The sequence below is a fragment of the Mauremys mutica genome, chromosome 10 (genome assembly GCF_020497125.1).
Source record: "Mauremys mutica isolate MM-2020 ecotype Southern chromosome 10, ASM2049712v1, whole genome shotgun sequence".
NCBI classification, from domain to species: domain Eukaryota; kingdom Metazoa; phylum Chordata; order Testudines; family Geoemydidae; genus Mauremys; species Mauremys mutica.
In genome coordinates this window covers 27045308-27066105 of record NC_059081.1, presented here as the reverse complement: position 1 = coordinate 27066105, position 20798 = coordinate 27045308, and the positions used below count along the sequence as shown (strand labels likewise).

Here is a 20798-nt window from a genome sequence, read left to right as displayed (position 1 = left end):
GTACCTTACTACCAGAAGAAAAAGCTTCTATTTCCAGTACTTCCTAGTCCCAAAAAAATGGAGGTCCTCCATCTCATTCTAGACTGAAGAAAGCTGAACTATTTAATCAAAAAGATCAAGCTCAGGATGGTCCCTCTTACTTCTATTATCCCTTCCCTGGAGACTGGTATGGTGCCTGACAAGCTGCATACGTCCATGTGGCAATACATCTCTCCCGCAGCAAGTACCTTTGATTTGTGGGAGATGCCAACCACTACTTGTACACAGTGACCCCTTTCAGTTTGTCATCAGCCCTGAGGTTCTTCACCAAATGCATGTCAGCAGTAACAGCCATCTCTATCATTTGGGCATTCAAATATTTCCTTACCTGGATGATTAACTGATCCAGGCAGCATCAAGTATCTGGGTCCTAGTCATCAGACAAGTATTCTCTCATCTAGATCTGAAATTAACTTGGAGAAATCTCAGTTACAACCCAGGTATTACATAACTTTTATAGGAGCAGAGGTCAATGCTGGAACAACCATAGCTTATCTGTCAAGGGAGAAGCATCAGTCTATAGCCACCCTTACCAATGCCCTCCGCTTCAGCACAATAACAACAGTGCATAGCTGCCTTCTGTTCCTGGGCCTCATAAATGTACAGAATTCTGCATGCCAGACTTCACTTTTGCTATCTGCAAGCTTGGCTTCATTCAGTATATCATCCTTCCATGCACCATCTGAACATGCAGATTTGCATTCATAGTCGAGTGCTTTACTTTATGAGTGGGTGGGTGGTCCTGAGGAATGTGTGCAAAAGGTTTCTGTTTTTCTCTTTGAACAGACCATGACTTTTGTAACAAGCCTCCACCAAAGGATGAGGGAGACAAAGAACCATAGAATTGTAGGACTTGAAGGGACCTCGACAGGTCATCTAGTCCAGTCCTCTGCATTCATGGCAGGACTAGTATTATCTAGGCCAGACCTGACAGGTGTTTGTTTAACCTGCTCTTAAAAAACTCCAATTACGGAGATTCTACAACCTCCCTGGGCAATTTATTCTAGTGCTTAGCCACCCTGACCCTAGTTTTTCCTAATGTCCAACCTAAAATGCCCTTGCTACAATGTAAGCCCATTGCTTCTTGTCCTGTCCTCAGAGTTTAAGGAGAACATTTTTTCTCCCTCCTCCTTTTAACAACCTTTTATGTACTTGAAAACTGTTGCCATCTCAGTCTTCTCTTCTCCAGACTAAACAAATGCCTTTTTTTTCTATCTTCCCTCATAGGTCATGTTTTCTTGACCTTTAATCACTTTTGTTGCTCTTCTCTGGACTTTCTCTAATTTGTCCATATCTCGGTCAACCTCAGACACAAGATCTTTGTTCTGCTTCAGCTTCGTGAGCACTCTCAGAAGGAGAAGAGATGGAGAGAATGCATATAGGAACTGACCGCACCAGGGAAGAAGAAAAGTATCTGCAGTGAAACACGGTCTGTGGCCAACCCTGGAGAAAAACCCAGTCAACTCAGGAGGTTTCCCTCAATATAAATTTATTAGAACTCTAAGCTATTTGTTGGGCCTGTGTGATATTTATTCCCTCCATCAAAAACTAGCTGGTGGAAGTTCTCAGAGACAACACTACAGAGAGGTGCAAGTTTGTCTGAACTGTGCCAGGAGGCTTCCTCCTTTGGAATCTGTGTATTCATCACAGTGTTTCCCTGAAGGCTTTTCACCTTGCAGGAGTGAGAAATACACTCTTAGTAGACACCCTTAGCTAGGTTTACACAAAGCGTCACATGCAGTCAATCAGGAAAGACATTCTCCTCCAGGTTTTTCGCTGCTAGGGTATCCAGTAATAGACTTGTTCATGACCAACCTCAACAACGAGTGCATGAGGTTTTTCTGCACAAAGCTGAAGCAGAACAAATATTATTAATCCACGTTGCACAGACATGGCCAAGACAATTTTGGTTCATGGATCTGCATCACCTGTTGATCAGTTTATCGACAATTCTACCACCACGTACTGAACTTCTGTCACAGAAGCAGGGCAGATCTCTTCATCCAAATCTCAAATATCTCCACCTTACTGTGTGGATCATCTCTAGTTGAATACTCATAAGAAAACCTGCTTCTGAGAGATGTGGGACATTTTGGTGAGCTGCAGAAAAGAATCCACTAGAGCCACATACACATCAAAGTAGAAGAGATTTTTCTATTTGGGCACAATCCTGCAGTACCCTCAGACTGAGGTTATGCATGTGATGGGTATCTCCTGCATATGAAATTATGAGGCCCCTCAAATAGTTCTGTGGGAGTTCACCTGCTTTTTACTTCGGCAGTACACCTGCCAATAGACAGGTTTTCCATTTTCTCTCATCCTCTTGTTTCTTGATTTTTTAAAAGGCCTATCCAATACTTACCCTCCTGTGTCAGTTCCGGTACACAGCAGCAACATGGTCATCTGTACATACCTTTTCTACTCATTATGCTATCATGCAAGGCTCTCGTGATGATGCTAATTTGTTAAGTTGCTGCTACTGTTTCTGTTATGATCAGAAGTCCCTTTACCTGTAGGGGAACTGCTGTTGAGTCACCTACCTGGAATGTATATGTGTCCAATCACTTGAAGGAGAAAAAGCATTTATTCACCTTGCGGTAACTGTTGTTCTTTGAGATGTGTTGTGCACATAGATATCCCACAACCGTCTTGCCTTCCCTGATACTTGGTTCATTGCTTATAGGAGAGTGAAGGAACAGAGAAGGAGGCAGTGCACATGAGAACATGGTCACACGCATGGCCTTCTGGTACTGCTAGTAAAAGTCTTTGACTCGAGTGCACTGGTAGCATATATACCTACTGTGGAATGTATGTGTGCACAACACATCTCAAAGAATTTTTTTCCTTGCATCCAGCCTTAGATCCTGTCCAACACAGTCCTTTGCAGTTTTGACATGTTACTGTTATCATATCTGTCAAAGACTTCAATTACAGAATTAGCTCTGTCAAATCCATTTAGGACCTGCTCATATTCTTAGAAGCCAATTTATCAACTATGTGGCATTTGTCTCCAGCTATCATTTGTATGGCAGCCTTGGCATCTCTGATGTACGCTGCGGTTTCCTTGTTGCACAGTCTTAGCTCATGGTTCTTGTAGCTTGAGTTTCCAGCTGTGGCCCCAGTTTAGCTTTGTCTGTTCTTCTCATTGTTCCATCAACATGGTAGAAGGACATAGGCACAGATCCTGTTGGGTGACTAAGATCAGTTGCCCTTGAAATGTCTTCTCTGCATCTTGCTGAGGACAAGATTCTGGAAAACTATTTTTGGACTGATAGCTGCTGCAGTTGTCCCTCCCTTGCCAGGCTTAAATTTGGTCATCTACACCATGTCAACAAATTGTTTGATGCCAGATTTCCTGACTGGGCTGCAAAAGCTATATGTGCCTACAGAATCAAGAGCATTTCCCCCAGATCTCTCCATTTGTTCTTTGCCAACATGTGCTCTTTTCAGCAGAGACTCTTGTACTTTTGATGTTACAAGCAATTCATTAGATATGTCGATAAGCACATCTGGATGTGATTCATGGTCAAATGGATTTGTCATATTGTTGAAGACGTTTGGTAAGAGCTGTAACATGCCCTTCATCCCTCTTCAGTGAAGAGGCAAGGATTTGTTAGTGGACTTTGTCTTCACTACTTCTTGTTAGAACACTTCTTTCTGTAATAGCTTTTCCACATTCCTAATATGAATGTGTGTATTGTCATCTCTAACACTAATACTAACCTGTGTGTAAGTGTCACTGATTAAATAATTAAAAAGTTATTTTCTAGACTATTTCAAAGGCTAGTACTGCATACATAGACAGTTACACATGAAAAGCTTCTACCAGGCAGACTAGATGCTACACTGTACATACAAAAGCTTACAAATGGAGAAGGAATTGGGAATTCATGTACATTTATATCTATCCTTTATCCAGTACAAACTATAGGCATAAAATCTTCTGCTACTGATGCACAGCCTTCTGTGTGCGACTGATCTGTTCAGCCAAATTCAATTGGAAATGTATGAAACTATTATAATCACTTGTGAGATGCTTTGACAATTAAGAATATGCAGGGTGAAAACATTTCATGTTAGTGTGTTGCAAAATATTGATATTTGCCATTTTTGTCACATATTACACATCTTCACCATTTCTTTAAAAAAATACTTGTCTGTGCAAAACCAATACAAAAATCTTTTAATACATTATCATTTGGTAGCATTGACCAACAAGCACCACATTAAGGTGTTTAAATCAATCCATAAAAATGTGGTCCTAGTCAGGTTGCAGTGTTTCTGGAACTGTGCAAAATGTGATACTTACTGATTTTGGTTATTCTTGTTTCACCTTGGCTACAGGCTTATGACACCACTTGACAGCTCCACATCATCCGAACATACTTAAAATATACTTTCAAATGATATACGATGTGGGTGTGTGTAGGGTGGACCATTGCCACATGTCTATATGCCCAGCAAGACAGATTGCTTTAAAAGGCCAGCTCCTGCGCTTTCTTTTCTCTCCAAGTTCTATGATCAGTGTTTTGCCTGCAGTTATAAGTTACCATTCAGCTCCATCTAAGCAAGAATATTTTTTTCATAAAGAAACAGCATTACTGTCACCGCTGGGTTGTGGGTGGTTAGACCTAGTAGTCAGAGCCAGAGTCCGCAAGACAGGAGTCAACTGTGTCAGGATACCCGGAGATCAGTAGCAGGAGGTCAGAACATGAATCAGATGCCAGAAATCACGGCTGGTCTGGATGTCAGGATATCAAATGTGGGATGCAGGAAGCACAAGGCACCCAGTCCAAACCAGGGTGGAGCCCAGTTGTTCAGACAGTTTCCTGTTCATGCTGCTAGCTTAAGTAGATGAGCAGGCCAGTCAGCTGATCCAGGACTCTGCCAATTGGACTGCAGGGGTGGATCCTCAAACTAGGCTGGGTTTCATGGTTCTCAGGTAGGTAAGCAAGCATCAGCAGGCTGCCAGATCGAGGGTTGGAGCATGACTGTTCCTATAAACCTTACAGACCTAAGTTTGAAACCTGTGGGCTCTGACAAATACAAATAAAACATATTAAAACAGTAAAGAATGTATGTGCATGCTAAATAGTTTAGTGCAGGTTGCCCACTAACACCAACCCCTGGCTCAGGAAGGTGCAAGTCCTTCAAATCCCATTGGATTTTCCCCAGAGGCTGCAAATTAATCTACACCTGGGCAGTTCAGCTTTTTACATCTTGGACCTTTGGTTGCCAGTCTCCGGAACAGGTAATCAACAGACCAGGACTCTTTCCTGAGGGTGTGGCTTCAAAGACTGGGTTTTTGCATAACCAGAATTGGAAAATTTGCATTAATCTCTCCACAGGAAATCCACTTAGCAACCTATTGTCCCAAAAGTCACTGCATGTCTGGCACACTTCCAATAGAGTCCTTTGAATTCCCAGGTCTGACATTCCTCACATCTCCCCCTTAGAGAGATTACATAGAGTCCCAACCCGCACTAAAATATAAATTAAATACAAAAAGGTCTTCCAGGGTGATTGTAGGAAATTGCCACATCGTGGGTATTTTCAGAACAGTGACAATAGAAGTGATGCCTTAATTAGCTCAGAATTAACAAGAGGCAGCCTGCTCTTTGCCTCCTTACTAAGTATGGATCTTCTCTTGTGCACTTTGGAGTTTAATTACATTTTCTGCAGTGGATTTCAACTCTCCATAGAGCAGAGTGAGGGTAAGACATTCTGAGTTTCATGTCTGTGAATATTTACTGTTTTGGCTGTATAAGTGACATGTCCAGAGCTTGAGGAGGTAGGAAGTGCCTCTTCATCTGTGACATTTGGCAGAAGAAAAGAAATGGCTGTTAATTCTCAAAATGCATGTTGAGTGTGTAGGTTATCTCCATGCCAGTTGAAGATGAATCTCCACCCTGACTGAGACAGAACTTCTAGGGGGTAAAGTAAGATTGTTGTGGACTAACTGAAGTAGGCAGAATCCACCTTGGGTTTCAGAGTCCATCATTGTAGAATTAGCCATATCTGAGAACTACAAGGTGAATACCTCTGTTGTCATTAGATATTGATTAAACATTGAGGCTCTCTTTAAGTGGTGCTGCTTTTCTTCGAAGAAAAATATTCATGTTGTCTAAATAAAATAACAAACTGTCTTGTCTTCCTCTGTTATTTCAGCTTTTATATAAATCCGATCTTCAGTGGATGAGGGGCATTGGCTGGTCCCCAATTGGTTCTCTGGATGACGAGAAGAATAAGAGAGCAACCCACATCCTGAGTGACCATACCTACCGGCAACACCCAGACACGATCAAATTTAATAGCCTGCTTGATTCTCTACCAATGGTTCTGGCAAAGCACAATTCTGAAATTATGAACCAGGTGAGTTTTCTATTTATTTGCAATTAGAATTAAAACAGTATAGTTTTTCTGGATGCTCAAGTGTTAGTTTTTAAAGGAAAATAAGGAAGTTTACATTACAATACTACAGTCTATTCATGGAATGTCAGGGATTTATTTTCATTATAACTGATTACTTTTGTTTTGTATTTTGAGTTTCTAGCACATAGTAAAGAATATTTTAAACTATATTTAATAGTTGCTTATGTTTAAGATCAGAAACATTGAAAAGTGGTTTAATAAGAGATTAGCTTTATGTATTTACATGTTATTTTATGTTGTTGCAAAATAATTAATGTAAAGAGCTAAACTGTATAATTTGTTTTCAAGTGGGGGTGCAACTATATACATATTTACCATGATTGTACAGACAATTGGCCAGTTATACCTAGCAAACATATTTATATAAATGTCAGGTGAATTGTTACCCAGCAAGTTTCAAAATTCAATAGAACTTTGCTAATTTGCGTTTCTTTATCTTCACAAAAATACCTCCTGTCTCTCTGATCTAATGACAGTTTATAGTGAATTGCCATATTAAAATGACTTACTTATATTTCCAAAATACCTAACAGGTTATTAGTCAGTAAATTATGAAGTATTAAATAATGGAAGCTGAACTATCATTGTCAAATGGAAAAATGCATTTGGTAATGTGTAATGCTTGCTTTATTTACTGTGATTTAAACTAGATTAATCATCATGGGAATCTTGTCTCATTGAAGTCAATGGCAAAGTTCTCATTGATTTCAACAATGTCAAGTAGAATATCACTCAAAAATCTCACTGAAATCACAGAGTGGACTTGTGGAACAAGGTACTAAACATAAGTGAAGGTCTCAATGACCTTTATTTGTTAATTAGTAAAATTCAGTAATTTGCAGTGGGTCTTGAGGTCAGTGCAGAGAAAACTCCTGTTGTTATTTTAGTTTTAGTTACAGTTGTTCTGAACTGCATGAAATTTTTAGGATTTATGATCTTGATTACACTTATTCAATCAGAATTATATCTTACCCTATTAATGACTTAGGTCTTCATGACTTAGAACATCTTATTATATTTGCTGTTTGCTTTTCAGCGCTCGTATACAGCAGCTTGGAATAAAGATAAAACTAGTATCCATGTGATGCCAGATACCCCTGATATTGTATTGGCGCAGCAGAACAAATTGAATTACAGTGAGGTAGGTGATGCCTTGCTTAAAAATTGAAAGGCAGCATGTGAGACTATTTAGATGAAAATAAAGTGCATTATTTCTGAAATGTAATGAATGTTTGTTATGATTTTAGAAACTGTATAGACTTGCAATGGAAGAGGACAAGAAGAAAGGCTATGACCTACGGGTAGATGCCATTCCAATCAGGACAGCTAAAGCCTCCCGAGATATTGCAAGTGAGGTAAGTAAACTCAGACCTTTCTCCTCACACTTTCAGAGGTCTCAAGTTCATAGTGAGCAGTGAGAGGCATGCTCCTTCAACACAATCATGTATCAAGCAAAACTCTTTCTGAACAATCAATAGGAGTACACCTGGAATAAAATCTGCCCTATGGGAACTGTAGGGCTGTCCTTACTTTATCTGTGGCAAGGTTCCACTCCCAATATCTGTTGTCTATTTGAGGATCTCTGTTTGATGGCTTGAGGGGTATGGTAAATGAAGTAATCTTTTCCACTTTTGAGTCTAACTACTATTTCTTATTTGATGATAATTTCTACTCAGTGTTTTAAGTGAATTAATCTCTTTGTTGCCGTGTAACCTGGCATGATTTGGAGGGCTGATGCGGAGCTGGATGCCTTTCCTTCTGGGGGAGGGCACTGGTGGCTAACCAGCTGGTCCTGTTCATGCACTGGCACTGGCTCAGCAGCCTGAGCTCGCTCCCAGGTATCCTGATCTGCCTCCAGAAGCTAATTCTGGAGTTCTTCTGGCTGGGGCTGCACTGGGAGGTTCATAGAATTATAGATCATAGATTATTAGGGTTGGAAGGGATCTCAGGAGATCATCTAGTCCAACCCCCTGCTCAAAGCAGGACCAATCCCCAAATCCCTAAATGGCCCCCTCAAGGATTGAACTCACAAACCTGGGTTTAGCAGCCCAATGATCAAATCACTGAGCTATCCCTCCATCTTCTTTAGAACCCCCTTTCAGGTAGTTGAAAGCAGCTATCAAATCCCCCTCATTCTTCTCTTCTGCAGACTAAATAATCCCAGTTCCCTCAGCCTCTCCTCATAAGTCATGTGCCCCAGCCCCCTGATCATTTTTATTGCCCTCTGCTGGACTCTTTCCAATTTTTCCACATCCTTCTTGTAGTGTGAGGCCCAAAACTGGACACAGTACTCCAGATGAGGCCTCACCAATGCCAAACAGAGGCAGGCTTCAAGCAGGGACACACTTCCCAACCATCAGATTACCACTGGCAATAATCAAATGCCAATAGTGACTCTGGGGGACCCAGCCAACCCCTCTCTCATGAAGCCCTACACTGGTCGGGTTGAGCATACCAAGGAAAGAGTTATTTATTAGCTCAGCAGGTGCCAAATGACTGTTCAATGTGCTTTTGGTAAACTGAAGGACCGCTAGCAGTGTTTACTCACTAGACTGGATCTCAGGGAGAAAAATAGACCAGTGGTTATAGCTAGATGTTGCCTCCTGAATAATGTGTGTGAGGCAAAGGAGGGAACACTGCCACTAGGGTGAAAGTGGAGAAGCTGTCTGTGAACTTGGAACAGCCAGACACAAGGGGCATTACAAGAGCTCAACATGGAGCTATGCAGTTGAGGGAGGCTTTGGAAGAGCATTTTAACGGTCAGTCACAGTAATGTTCTATGCTAGAGTGTTTTCTGAACCTGGAGCTCTGAGTGCTGCTAAGAATTCTGGGGTGCTTGCTGTACGTTTACAAAACATTGCTTGGTGTTTTCCTGAAGCTATGAATTCTGTGGTGCTGTTTCCTTTGACTACTGCTATGCATTCTGTAATATTTGTTGTGAACTAGTAAAATAATTTGAATCTCCAAAAATAGAACTTTATAGAGTGGGGAAAATGCATAAGGTTCTGAGTCTTCCCCTGGAGGAGGGCAGACAGGGTCTGCTCTGCCTCTTCAGCCAGATCTATGTACTACACCTCCAGACTCTGCAGAAACTCCTTCATGGTGCAGGTAGTTTGGCGTGAAGTGCACTGGCACACGTCTTTTCCTATTGGCTCCAAGGGCTCCATTACGACAAGCAGCTCTTTTACCTCCATCCAGTGGATCTTTCATGAGACCTCTTTGAGCTGCTGGTTTTCTACCAGGACCTCCTGCGGACCTGGAAGCTGATCTCTGTGACCAGGTCCCTGGTGGCCTCTGAGGGAAAAGATCTCCTCATGGAACCCCTGATAGACAACCCCCAGCTCAGTGTGCATGTGGCAGAGTCCCCCTTGGTATACCGGAGGTTGGTTCTGGCAGGTGCCACCAGGCCTGGGGGACGGGGTGGATCCCCTGGCGCTCGGCCAGTGCATGGGGCTCTCCACCCTGCGTGTCCCCTGGTGCATTCTCCGAGAGGTGAGGGCAGACTTACCTCTCAGGCTTTCCTCAAGTGGGTCCCATGGTAGGGTACTCCCTGCCCACACCTTACCCTCTGGACTTCACCATAGGGCCCCTGCCCTGCAAGCCCCCTGGCTGCCCCCTCCACTCCACCCAAGCTGGCTGCATAACCTGCCACCGGTCTGTTTCCAAAATGCACCTAGGAAACAGCTATATCCACTCATGCTCTACCCTCTTCATTTCCTGACCATCGAGTCCCACCTTGACACAGTGGCAGGACCTCCTACCACCTATGGAGGGCGAGGAGCCCAATGGGCCAGTCTGTATTCCATCCTGGTGCCACAGCCTGCCAGAGATATTGATTGGCGGCTCTTTCACGGATGATGATGAAGTCCTCCGGGGAATTGCTGTAGGATTATAGATTATTTTCTTTAAAAATCCCCCTGAAACTAATTGAACTTTTTTTTTTAACCTACAGTACAAATACAAAGCAGGGTACCGCAAACAGCTAGGCCACCATGTGGGAGCCCGCAACATCCAGGATGATCCTAAGATGGTGTGGTCTATGCACATAGCCAAGATCCAGAGTGACAGGGAATACAAGAAAGATTTTGAGAAATGGAAGACCAAGTATAATACTCCCGTGGATATGCTGGGAATTGTACTTGCCAAGAAATGTCAGGAACTGGTTAGTGAAGTTGATTATAGACATCCTCTGCACCAGTGGACATGTCTGCCAGACCAGAATGATATTGTACATGCCAGGAAATCTTACGATCTTCAGAGTGATGTAAGTCCGACTTTTACTAGCTTTGTGAAAACTCAAGTGTTTTATTAAACATGTCTTTGCTGCCCTGTCACAAAACATATTTAAGGGCTGCATTTCTGAACTCTTTTAACCTCCAAGTCCTTTGCCGCTGCATACTAGATTGGTGGGTTGTCACAGTTTCAGGTCAATTGCACGTGTATTTCCCCTCCATGGTCCAGCAAGGGGGCAGCCACTTTAGGCTTCCGGCTCCCAGCCATCACCTCTCAGACAGAAATCTGCATCTCAGTCTCTCCTGACTGGGCCTCTCTGCCTACACTGTGATATTAGGCATGTGGCAGACACCACCAACTTGGTTGATTTAAGTTATCATCTCTACCCCATGCACATCATACATCATTTGAAATACTTTTATGTTTACTTTAAGATCAGGATTGATGTGGAGCTGTTAAGTGGTGTTGTTACCATAGAATGAACAGTGACACCATCAACATGTTAAAATGAAATATTTTGAAATAGTTGCATTTTTTTCTGTTATTTTATGACTCTGTCCATTATTTCAAGACAAAGTTGAATTTCTTCACAATAACAACCTAAACGGTAAAACAAAATTTAACAATGATTTTTTACAGGTGTAATTGAAATGTAGTAGTGCTAGAGACATTTCCACTCAACATCACTATTATTCTCTTGTTCATTAGTATGATCTCTGGTGAGAGTGTGTGGGTTACCATAGTTTCACTGACTTGGCATGGACACAGTTCTGTGCAGGGAAGTTTATTCTGATTACAAACACAGTTGATTGTTCAGTGACCACTACTGGCATGTGCACAAATAAGGTCTTGTAGAAGCTCAGATGCCACTGGATTCTTGAACAATATAGGAAGTAGTTGATCATCCTCATTTTTCCATCCATGTTGCAATGGTGATCCAATATCTGGTTTACCTATATGCCTATATGCAAAGGCATCCAAATCTTAGTTTGACTTGCTCTTCAAAACTTTCCTCCCATGGTGGCTAGACTGAGGCGCAAACAGATCAGGTATCTGTGGATGTCCTTTTCTTTCTTTCTTTCTCTGGTCATATCACACTGCTACCAACTTGCTTGCTGCAGAAATTGTGGCTTGTCCATCGTTCTATCTCAGTCTGGCAAGAATCTGTCTCAATCTGAAACAGTAAGGTCCCTTTGTTTTGACAACATTGAACATGGATGTTTCCAAATACCAAATAGCAGCGACAGAGAGTCCAAGCCTCTTAATGCATGTATAGCAGGTAGTATGTTGCAGAAGTCAGGAATGAGTGTGTCACAGATTGCATGAACATATATGAAGCGACACTTGTCAGTTGTGCTGGTAATGGTGCCTCTTTCAAGCCACATGTTATGTACTTGCTCCGTTTTTAGAATGTACTGAACAGCAAAGGCCAAAACATCTGTATCAGATGACCTAATTACTATGGTTCCTTTGGCACCAAGGTACCCAAAAGCCATATTTGCACATACAACATGCAGAAACATCCTTCTGTCTGCTTCCTCTTGAGAACTATACTAGCCTTGGGTTTCCTAAACACCTCTACTGATGATAGACTGTTTACTTCACTATTGGAAAAGCCGCTAGCAAGAAGGAGTGTTTGTGTTGGATGTGCTTCTAAACTTTCAAGTGTATTCCACAGAGGAATTTTATAAATGATAGCTTGTCGGATGCTTTGTTTAGAAAAAAATCTCATGGAGGCACAGGGTGTCCACCAGTCATCTCATTCTCCTTCAGGTGACAGTGCATTTATATATTTCACTGTAGTGCACTTGAGTTGGAGATTTTTGCCAGCAGTATCTCTAGGCGGTTCTCCTTGTGCTTTCAGGTGAGGGCATACAAGGGGTGTGTTCACCACCTCCTTCTCAATTCCTTCGCACCACCTGTGGCAGAAATTGGATCTCCCTGTAGCTTTAGCTTCGGTCAGTCATCTTTCTTATACTTTTCTATATATAGCTTTTATAATTATAGAATACAGTGCAGTATAGTATAAAATAGTGTAGTTATTTTAGCTACAATTTTATTAGTACCTGTAGGATTTACTATGGGGAAAAGAGCCCAGATTTTAAACAAATGTGCCACATGCAGCACTGTTATCCCTGTCACGGATAGGTACAAGAGTTGTTTGATTTGTGTGGGTGAGGGATGTTGAGGGACAAATGTCCTATTTGTACCTCCTTTCCTACCTGCACTAAGGAGCAGAGAAACTGTTGTCTTAATGATGCAACCTTTGCATGAGCAGAGTCCCAATGGTGACCAAGGGGACTCTGGATCAACTTGGAGTGCTCCTTCAGCTTCTTCTGACTGCAGACGTAAGTCTGGGAGCAAACATCTTCTCTGTGTGGATCGAAGCATTCTAAACATTCATACTTTGACAAGTCCTCTAAGTCTTGGTCTTCTCCCAGACAATCATCTGGTAGGTCCTGTGGTACTGGTTCAAAGCCTCACAGATCAAAGTGCTTACTGGTCATGTCAGAGGTAGCACTCTTGCCACCAGCTCAATGGGGCTGTGGAGACCAACGAATTCACCCAGGCTGGGTCCTTCTCAGTGTTCTTCAGCTCCACTGGATCCTCTGGCACCATCTGCATTGATATAATCAACTCAGGTACCTTCTACTCCTCAGGCTTTCCTAGCAGCAAGGGACCGTCTTTGTTTTTCGCTGCCTGACTCTCCTCTATTTCAGCTAGTTTCAGTATCTCCTCAACTGATAATGACTACACATCCGACACCGATTACACAGTCGACCTCACTGATGCACCTGGGCACTGACATCTCGCTTGGAATCGATGATGCAACCAGCACTGACAAGGCAACCAGAACTGATGTTGCAGTCAGCTCTGCTGATGCATTTGGAACCAATCACACACACAATATTTATGCCAGCATCAGCTTTTCGGCTCTTCTAACCTGTATCTTCTACTGACCCTTGTGTGTCTTCCATATCTAGACCACTGAGAACATCTATGGGAACAGCTCCCTCCTACCCTGTGTTGTCTTCTTCAGGCTCAGAAGAGGAAGACGTTGTCTCTCCTCTGAGATCCTTCAAATCTTTTTATAGATCTTTTCACTGCCAGATCGAAGGATCAAGACTGGTTCCCAGGCAGGAAAATTCCAGCTTGGGGTCCCTCATCATAGATGGCTTAGTCCATACATTACCCTCCATGGTAATATTGGTCTTGGACTTCCCCAAAAGACACTATATCAGTGGTGGCCACAAGCAGCCCATCAGGGTAACCTGCTGGCGGGCCGCCAGATCGTTAGTTTATATTTGCACGGCCGCCCACAGCTCCCAGTATACGTTCAAATGATATACGATGTGGGTGTGTGTAGGGAGGACCATTACCACATGCCTATGTGCCCAACAAGACAGATTGCTTAAAAAGGCCAGCTCCTGCACTTTGTTTTCTCTCCAACGGCTCTGACCTGTGTATTGCCTACAGTTATAAGCTACCACACAGCTCCTTCCAAGCAAGCACATTTGCTTATAAAGTAAGAGCATTACAAAGAAAACAAAATTAAAAGTGCTAAACACTTACCATAGTGAACCCCTAAAGCCAGCTCAGGGGTCTGGTAGGTGCCAGTCCTTCAAAACCCACAACTGGGTTTTCTCCAGGGTTACAAATTAATCTCCACTTTATGTCCATAATCGGAACACAGGCTGGGCAATTCAGCTGTTTCTTTGTGCAGCTTGGATCTTTGATCTCCAGTCTCCAGAACAGGTAATCAACAGATCAACCGCCATTTCCCCACACCTGTCCTCAGGGCGCAGATTCAAATTGCATAACTAAAGTTGGAAAATTTGCCTTAACTTCTCCACAGGAAATCCACTTAACATCTATTGTCCCAAAAGTCACAGCATGTCTGGCACATTTCCAATAGAGTCCTTTGTATTCCCAGGTCTGACATTCCTCACATCTCCCCTATAGAGAGGTTACATACAATCCCGACCCACACTAATACATACATTAAATACAAAAAGGTCTTCCAAGGTGATTGTACGAAATTGCCACATCATAGGTATTTTCAGAACAGTGACAATAGAAGTGATGCCTTAATTAGCTCACAATTAGCAACAGGCAGCTTTCTGTTTGCAGCCTTACTAAGTATGGATCTTCTCTTGTGCACTTTGGAGTTAAGTTACATTTTCTGCTGTGGATTTCAACTCTCCAGAGTGAGGGAAGACCATCTTTACTATTTTTAATAGTAAATATTGTCTTAGTTTTAATATTTAATAGTAAACATTAAAAATAATTTAATATTTACTATATTTTACAATTTAATATTTTTAATATTTACTATTTTGGCTGTTTAAGTGACATGTCCAGAGCTTGAGGGGGTAGGAAGTGCCTCTTCACCTGTGACATTTCGTGGAAGAAAAGAAATGGCTGTTAATTCCCAAAATGCAAAATAGATGAATCTCCATCCTGACTGAGATAGAACTTCCAGGGGGTGCATTAAGATTTTTGTGTAGTAACTGAAGTATGTAGAATCCACCTTGGATTTCAGAGTCTGTCAGTGTTGAACTTGCCTGTTAGAGGGCTGCACGATGAATACCTCTGTCATCATATGATATTGATTAAACATTGAGACTCTTTAAGTGGTGCTGCTTTTCTTTGGAGAAAAAATGTTCATGTTGTCTAAAGAGTGAACTGTCTTGTCTTCATCTGTTGTTTCAGCTTTTATATAAGTCAGATCTTCAATGGATGAAAGGCATTGGCTGGTCCCCAATTGGCTCTCTGGATGATGAGAAGAATAAGAGAGCAACCCACATCCTGAGTGACCATACCTACCGGCAACACCCAGACACAATCAAATTTAATAGCCTGCTTGATTCTCTACCAATGGTTCTGGCAAAGCACAATTCTGAGATTATGAACCAGGTAGTTTTCTATTTATTTGCAATTAGAGTTAAAATGATATAATTTTTCTGTATGCAAATGATTTGCTTTTTGGTTTCTAAGGAAAATAAAGACATTTGCATTACAATACTACAGTCTTTTAATTAAATGTCAAGGGTTTATTTCCATTATAACTGAGTACTTTTGTATTTTAAGTTTCTAGCACATAGCTAAAGTATATTTAAAAAGTATATTTTGTAGCTGTATATTGTATAAAATCACAAACATCTGAAAGTAATTTACCAAGATTTGGTAGTATGTTTTTACATGTTATTTATGGTGTTATAAAATAATTCCTCAATGTAAAGAGCTAAACGGTGTATTTCCTTTTCAATTATTGTGCAAGCAACTGGCCAGTTATATCTAAGAAAGATATTCATATGCATCTCAGGTGAATTGTTACCCAAAAACATATCATGATTTAATATATCTTTGCTAATTTGTATTTCATTTCTTCACAAAATATAATCCCCATAATGTCACCTCCAATCTCTCTGATCTAATGGCAGATGTAGTAAATTGCCGTATTAGTAAAACTTAAATACATATCCAAAATTGCCGGTACTTAGATTATTTGTCAGCAATTTATGAAATATTAAATCATTAAAGATGAACTATGATTGTCAAAGATAATTGAAAAATTGCATTTGGTGATGTATAGAACTTGCTTAATTTACTGTGATTTAAACTAGATTAGTCATTTGGAGTGAAATTTTGGCCCATCAAAGTCAATTGCAAGATTCCCTTTGACTTCAAGAGAGCCAGGATTTCACCTGTCGAGTAGTATGTTGCTCAGAAATATCACCAAAATCACTGAGTGGACTTCAGAAGCAAGATACTGTGCAACATGAGTCTCAGTATCTGACATTTATTCATTAATAAGTAAAATACTGTAATTTGCAATGGGTCTCCAGGTCAGTGCAAACAAGAGAACTTTTATTGTTTTAGTTTTAGTTACAGTTGTTCTGGACTTCATGAAACTCTTAGGATTACTCATCTGGATCACGCATATTCAGTCAGAATTATATTTTATCATTTTAATAATTGAGGTCTTCATAATTCCAACATCTTAGTATATTTGCTGTTTGCTTTTCAGCGCTCATATACAGCAGCTTGGAATAAAGACAAAACTAGTATTCACGTGATGCCAGATACCCCTGATATTGTATTGGCACAGCAGAACAAATTGAATTACAGTGAGGTAGGTGATGCCTTGCTTAAAAATTAAAGGGCAGCTTGTAAGACATCTTAGATGAAAGGGAAATTCATTATTTCTGAAATGTAATGAATATTTGTTATGATTTTAGAAACTGTACAGACTTGCAATGGAAGAGGACAAGAAGAAAGGCTATGATCTACGGGTAGATGCCATTCCAATCAGGACAGCTAAAGCCTCCCGAGATATTGCAAGTGAGGTAAGTAAACTCAGACCCTTCTCACACTTTCAGAGGTCTCAAGTTCATAGTGAGCAGTTAGAGGCATGCTCCATCAACACAATCATGTATCCAGCAACACACTTTCCAAACAATAAATAGAAGTGCAACTGGAATCAAATCTTTTGTATAGGCCTGTTCTTACTTTATCTGTGGCAATGATCCACTCCCAGCATCTGTTGTCAATTTGAGGATCTCTGCCTGATGGTTTGAGGGGTGTGACAAATGGTCTTCTTGTCCAGTTTTAATTCTAACTAATGTCTCTTATTTTATAATTGCTACTCAATGTTTTTAGCTAAATTAATCTTTTTCTTGCAGTGTAACCTACCCTTGATGCCAGTCAGACCTTTCCCAGTAACATACCCACTTAATTGAAATTAGTGTTTGAAAACAAATGTGTTTGGCCTTGTTAATGATTAGACTTCATGCAAAGGAATTACCCTCTTGGACTGGAATTTAGGCCAAATGCTAATAGAAAATATCAAATGTTTATGATCATAATCCAGTTGCTTATCTGCTTATCTGCAGTAAAAGGGAAAACTTTTTTTCTTGGAGACTGTCAAGCTAAGTTAATATTGTAATGTTGAAGGTCTATTTTCTATTTTGATTCTTAGTAACCAAATTCAGTATCAGTTTAACAATGTTTTCTACTACATTTGCTAGGCATATTTTATTTTATCTGTTATATTTTATGATTTTCTTGCTGTTTCTGCAAAATTGCCCTTAAAGCACTTTGTGTTTAAGACCATTATAACCAGGTGAAGACTGTCAGCTGAGGAAGGAACTGATGGGCACTTCATAGAGAGAAACTGAATTCTGACCTCTGGGGAGCCAGACCAAGGAATAAGAAATAGCTTGGCTACAATGTCTCAGGCAGAGGAAGCTGTAGTTTTCCTCTTGAAAAATTCCAATGGCATATAGGCGACCAGACCTAGGCACAAAGACATCTTATTACTTACATGTTTAAGGAACTCTTGTGTCCAAACCTCTTTTTATGCAGAGAGCCGTTTGATTGCTTTAGCACTCAGATTCCACACTCTATGAACAGAACACTTCACATAAAAGCCTCTACAGTCTCAGCTTATGAAGAAGTCCTCCAGGGAGTTGCTCTAGGATTATAGGTTTTCTTAAAAAATCCCCCTGAAACTAATTGAACTTTTTTTTTAACCTACAGTACAAATACAAAGAAGGGTATCGCAAACAGCTAGGCCACCATGTGGGAGCCCGCAACATCCAGGATGATCCTAAGATGGTGTGGTCTATGCATGTAGCCAAGATCCAGAGTGACAGGGAATACAAGAAAGATTTTGAGAAATGGAAGACCAAGTATAATACTCCCGTGGATATGCTGGGAATTGTACTTGCCAAGAAGTGCCAGGAACTGGTTAGTGAAGTTGATTATAGACATCCTCTGCACCAGTGGACATGTCTGCCAGACCAGAATGATGTTGTACATGCCAGGAAAACTTATGATCTTCAGAGTGATGTAAGTCCTACTTTTACCAGCTTTGTGAAAACTCAAGTGTTTTATTAATTATGTTTTTTCATCCTATGTAAAAAATGTATTTAAAGGCCTCCATTTCTGAACTCTTTTTCCTGCAAGGACCTTTGCTGCAACATACGGGATAGGTGGGTATTTTCAGAATGCTGCCAATACCATTCCACAGGTTAATTAGTTCACGGTTTGCGGCATGTAGCCTTCCTTTTGCATCCTAAGTACTGATCTCCTCTTGTGCACTTTGGAGTTAGATTTTCTGCAGTGGATTTGAACTCTCAGTAGATCAGGGAGGGGGTAAAAGCATCTGAGTTTCATGTTTGTAAATATATACTGTTTTGTTTGTATAAGTGAGATGTCCAGAGCTTGAGGTCCTTCTTATCTCTGATATCTGAGAGAGGAAAAGAAATGTCTGTAATTACCAAAATGCACCTTGAGAGTCTGGGTTATCTCCATGCCAGTTTTAGGTTAATCTCCACCCTGACTGAAACAGAACTTCTAATAGGTGGAGCAAGATTTTTGTGCGGTAACGGTGTAGGCAGAATTCAGAATCTGTCAGTGTTGAACTAGCCCTGTCAGAGGGCTGTGAGGTAATGACCTCTGTCATTATATGATATTGATTAAACAGTGAGAATCTCCTTAATTGGTGCTGCTTTACATTGGAGAAGAAAGATGTTCATGTTGTCTAGCTAAAATAGTAAACTTTCTTGCCTTCCTCTTTAATTCCAGGTTGTATATAAGTCAGATCTTATGTGGATGAGAGGCATTGGCTGGTCCCCAGTTGGCTCTCTGGATGATGAGAAGAATAAGAGAGCAGCCCACATCCTGAGTGACCATACCTATCGGCAACATCCAGATACGATCAAATTTAATAGCCTGCTTGATTCTCTACCAATGGTCCTGGCAAAGCACAATTCTGAAATTATGAACCAGGTGAGTTTTCTATTTATTTGCAACTAGAAATAAAATGATATAATTTTTCCTGATGCTAATGTTTTGTTTTTTGTTTTTTGTTTTTTATGCAAAATAAAGACATTTGCATTACAATAATAGAGCCTTTTCATTGAATGTCAAGGGTTTATTTCCATTATAATGGAGTAGTTTTGTTTTGTATTTTGAGTGTCTAGCACATAGCAAAAGTATATTTTTAAAATATATATTTAATAATTGTTTATGTTTATAATCAGAAACATGAAAAAGATTTTACCAAGAGTTTGATTGTATGTTTTGAGATTTTTTTTATGTTATAAAATAATTTCTCAGTGTAAAGAGCTAGGCTGTTTATTTCTTTTTCAAGTATTTATCATGATTGTGAAGAAAACTGGCCAGTTATACCTAAGAAAGATATTCATATATATCTCATGTGAATTGTTGCCCTAAAACATCTCATTATTGTATAGCCCTTTGCTAATTTGCATTTTTTGATCTTCACAAAACATAGTATCCATACCCTTACCTCTAATCCCTCTGATCTAGTGGCAGAGGTTGTAGTGAATTGCCATATTAGTAAGACTTAATTATACTCCCAAAATATCTAATCCATTATTTTCCAGAAAATTATGAAGTATTAAATAGTTGAAGCTGAACCATCATTGACAAAGATAATGGAAAAATTGCATTCGGTGATGTGCAACACTTGCTATATTTGCTGTGACTCAAACTTGATTAACCATGTGGGTTGATATCTTTGCCCCTTTGAAGAAAAATTCTAATTGACTAGAGTAGAGCCAGAATTTCACCTATTAAATGATACATCACTCAAAAATCCTACTGAAATCATTGTGCAGTCTGGTGTAGCAAGGTACTATTCAATGTGAATGAGAGTATCAGTAGCTGACCTTTATTAATTAATTAGTAAAATCCTGTAATTTGCAATGGGTCTCCAGGTGAGTGCGAAGAAGAGAATTTCTGTTGTTATTTTCGTTTTAGTTACAGTTCTGGACTGCATGAAATTTTTAGGATTTATGATCTTGATTCAGTCAATTATATCTTACCCTATTAATGACTTAGGTCTTCATGATTTAGAACATCTTATATATTTACTGTTTGCTTTTCAGCGCTCATATACAGCAGCTTGGAATAAAGATAAAACTAGTATCCATGTGATGCCAGATACCCCTGATATTTTATTGGCCCAGCAGAACAAATTGAATTACAGTGAGGTAGGTGATGCCTTGCTTTAAAATTGAAAGTCAGCATGTGAGACTATTTAGATGAAAATAAAGTGCATT

The 20798-nt window shown here is 40.4% G+C and overlaps 1 protein-coding gene across 1 annotated transcript in view; it reads left to right on the top strand.

The window, feature by feature from the left end:
* Window positions 1–20798, top strand: part of NEB (nebulin) — a 195472-nt gene that overhangs the window by 67400 nt on the left and 107274 nt on the right. The window contains exons 53-62 of the mRNA XM_045032832.1: window positions 6208–6411; window positions 7508–7612; window positions 7719–7826; window positions 10424–10735; window positions 15418–15621; window positions 16736–16840; window positions 16947–17054; window positions 18247–18558; window positions 19297–19500; window positions 20625–20729. Of these exons, the coding sequence (XP_044888767.1) occupies window positions 6208–6411; window positions 7508–7612; window positions 7719–7826; window positions 10424–10735; window positions 15418–15621; window positions 16736–16840; window positions 16947–17054; window positions 18247–18558; window positions 19297–19500; window positions 20625–20729 (1767 nt within the window). The remainder of the gene's footprint in view (window positions 1–6207; window positions 6412–7507; window positions 7613–7718; window positions 7827–10423; window positions 10736–15417; window positions 15622–16735; window positions 16841–16946; window positions 17055–18246; window positions 18559–19296; window positions 19501–20624; window positions 20730–20798) is intronic.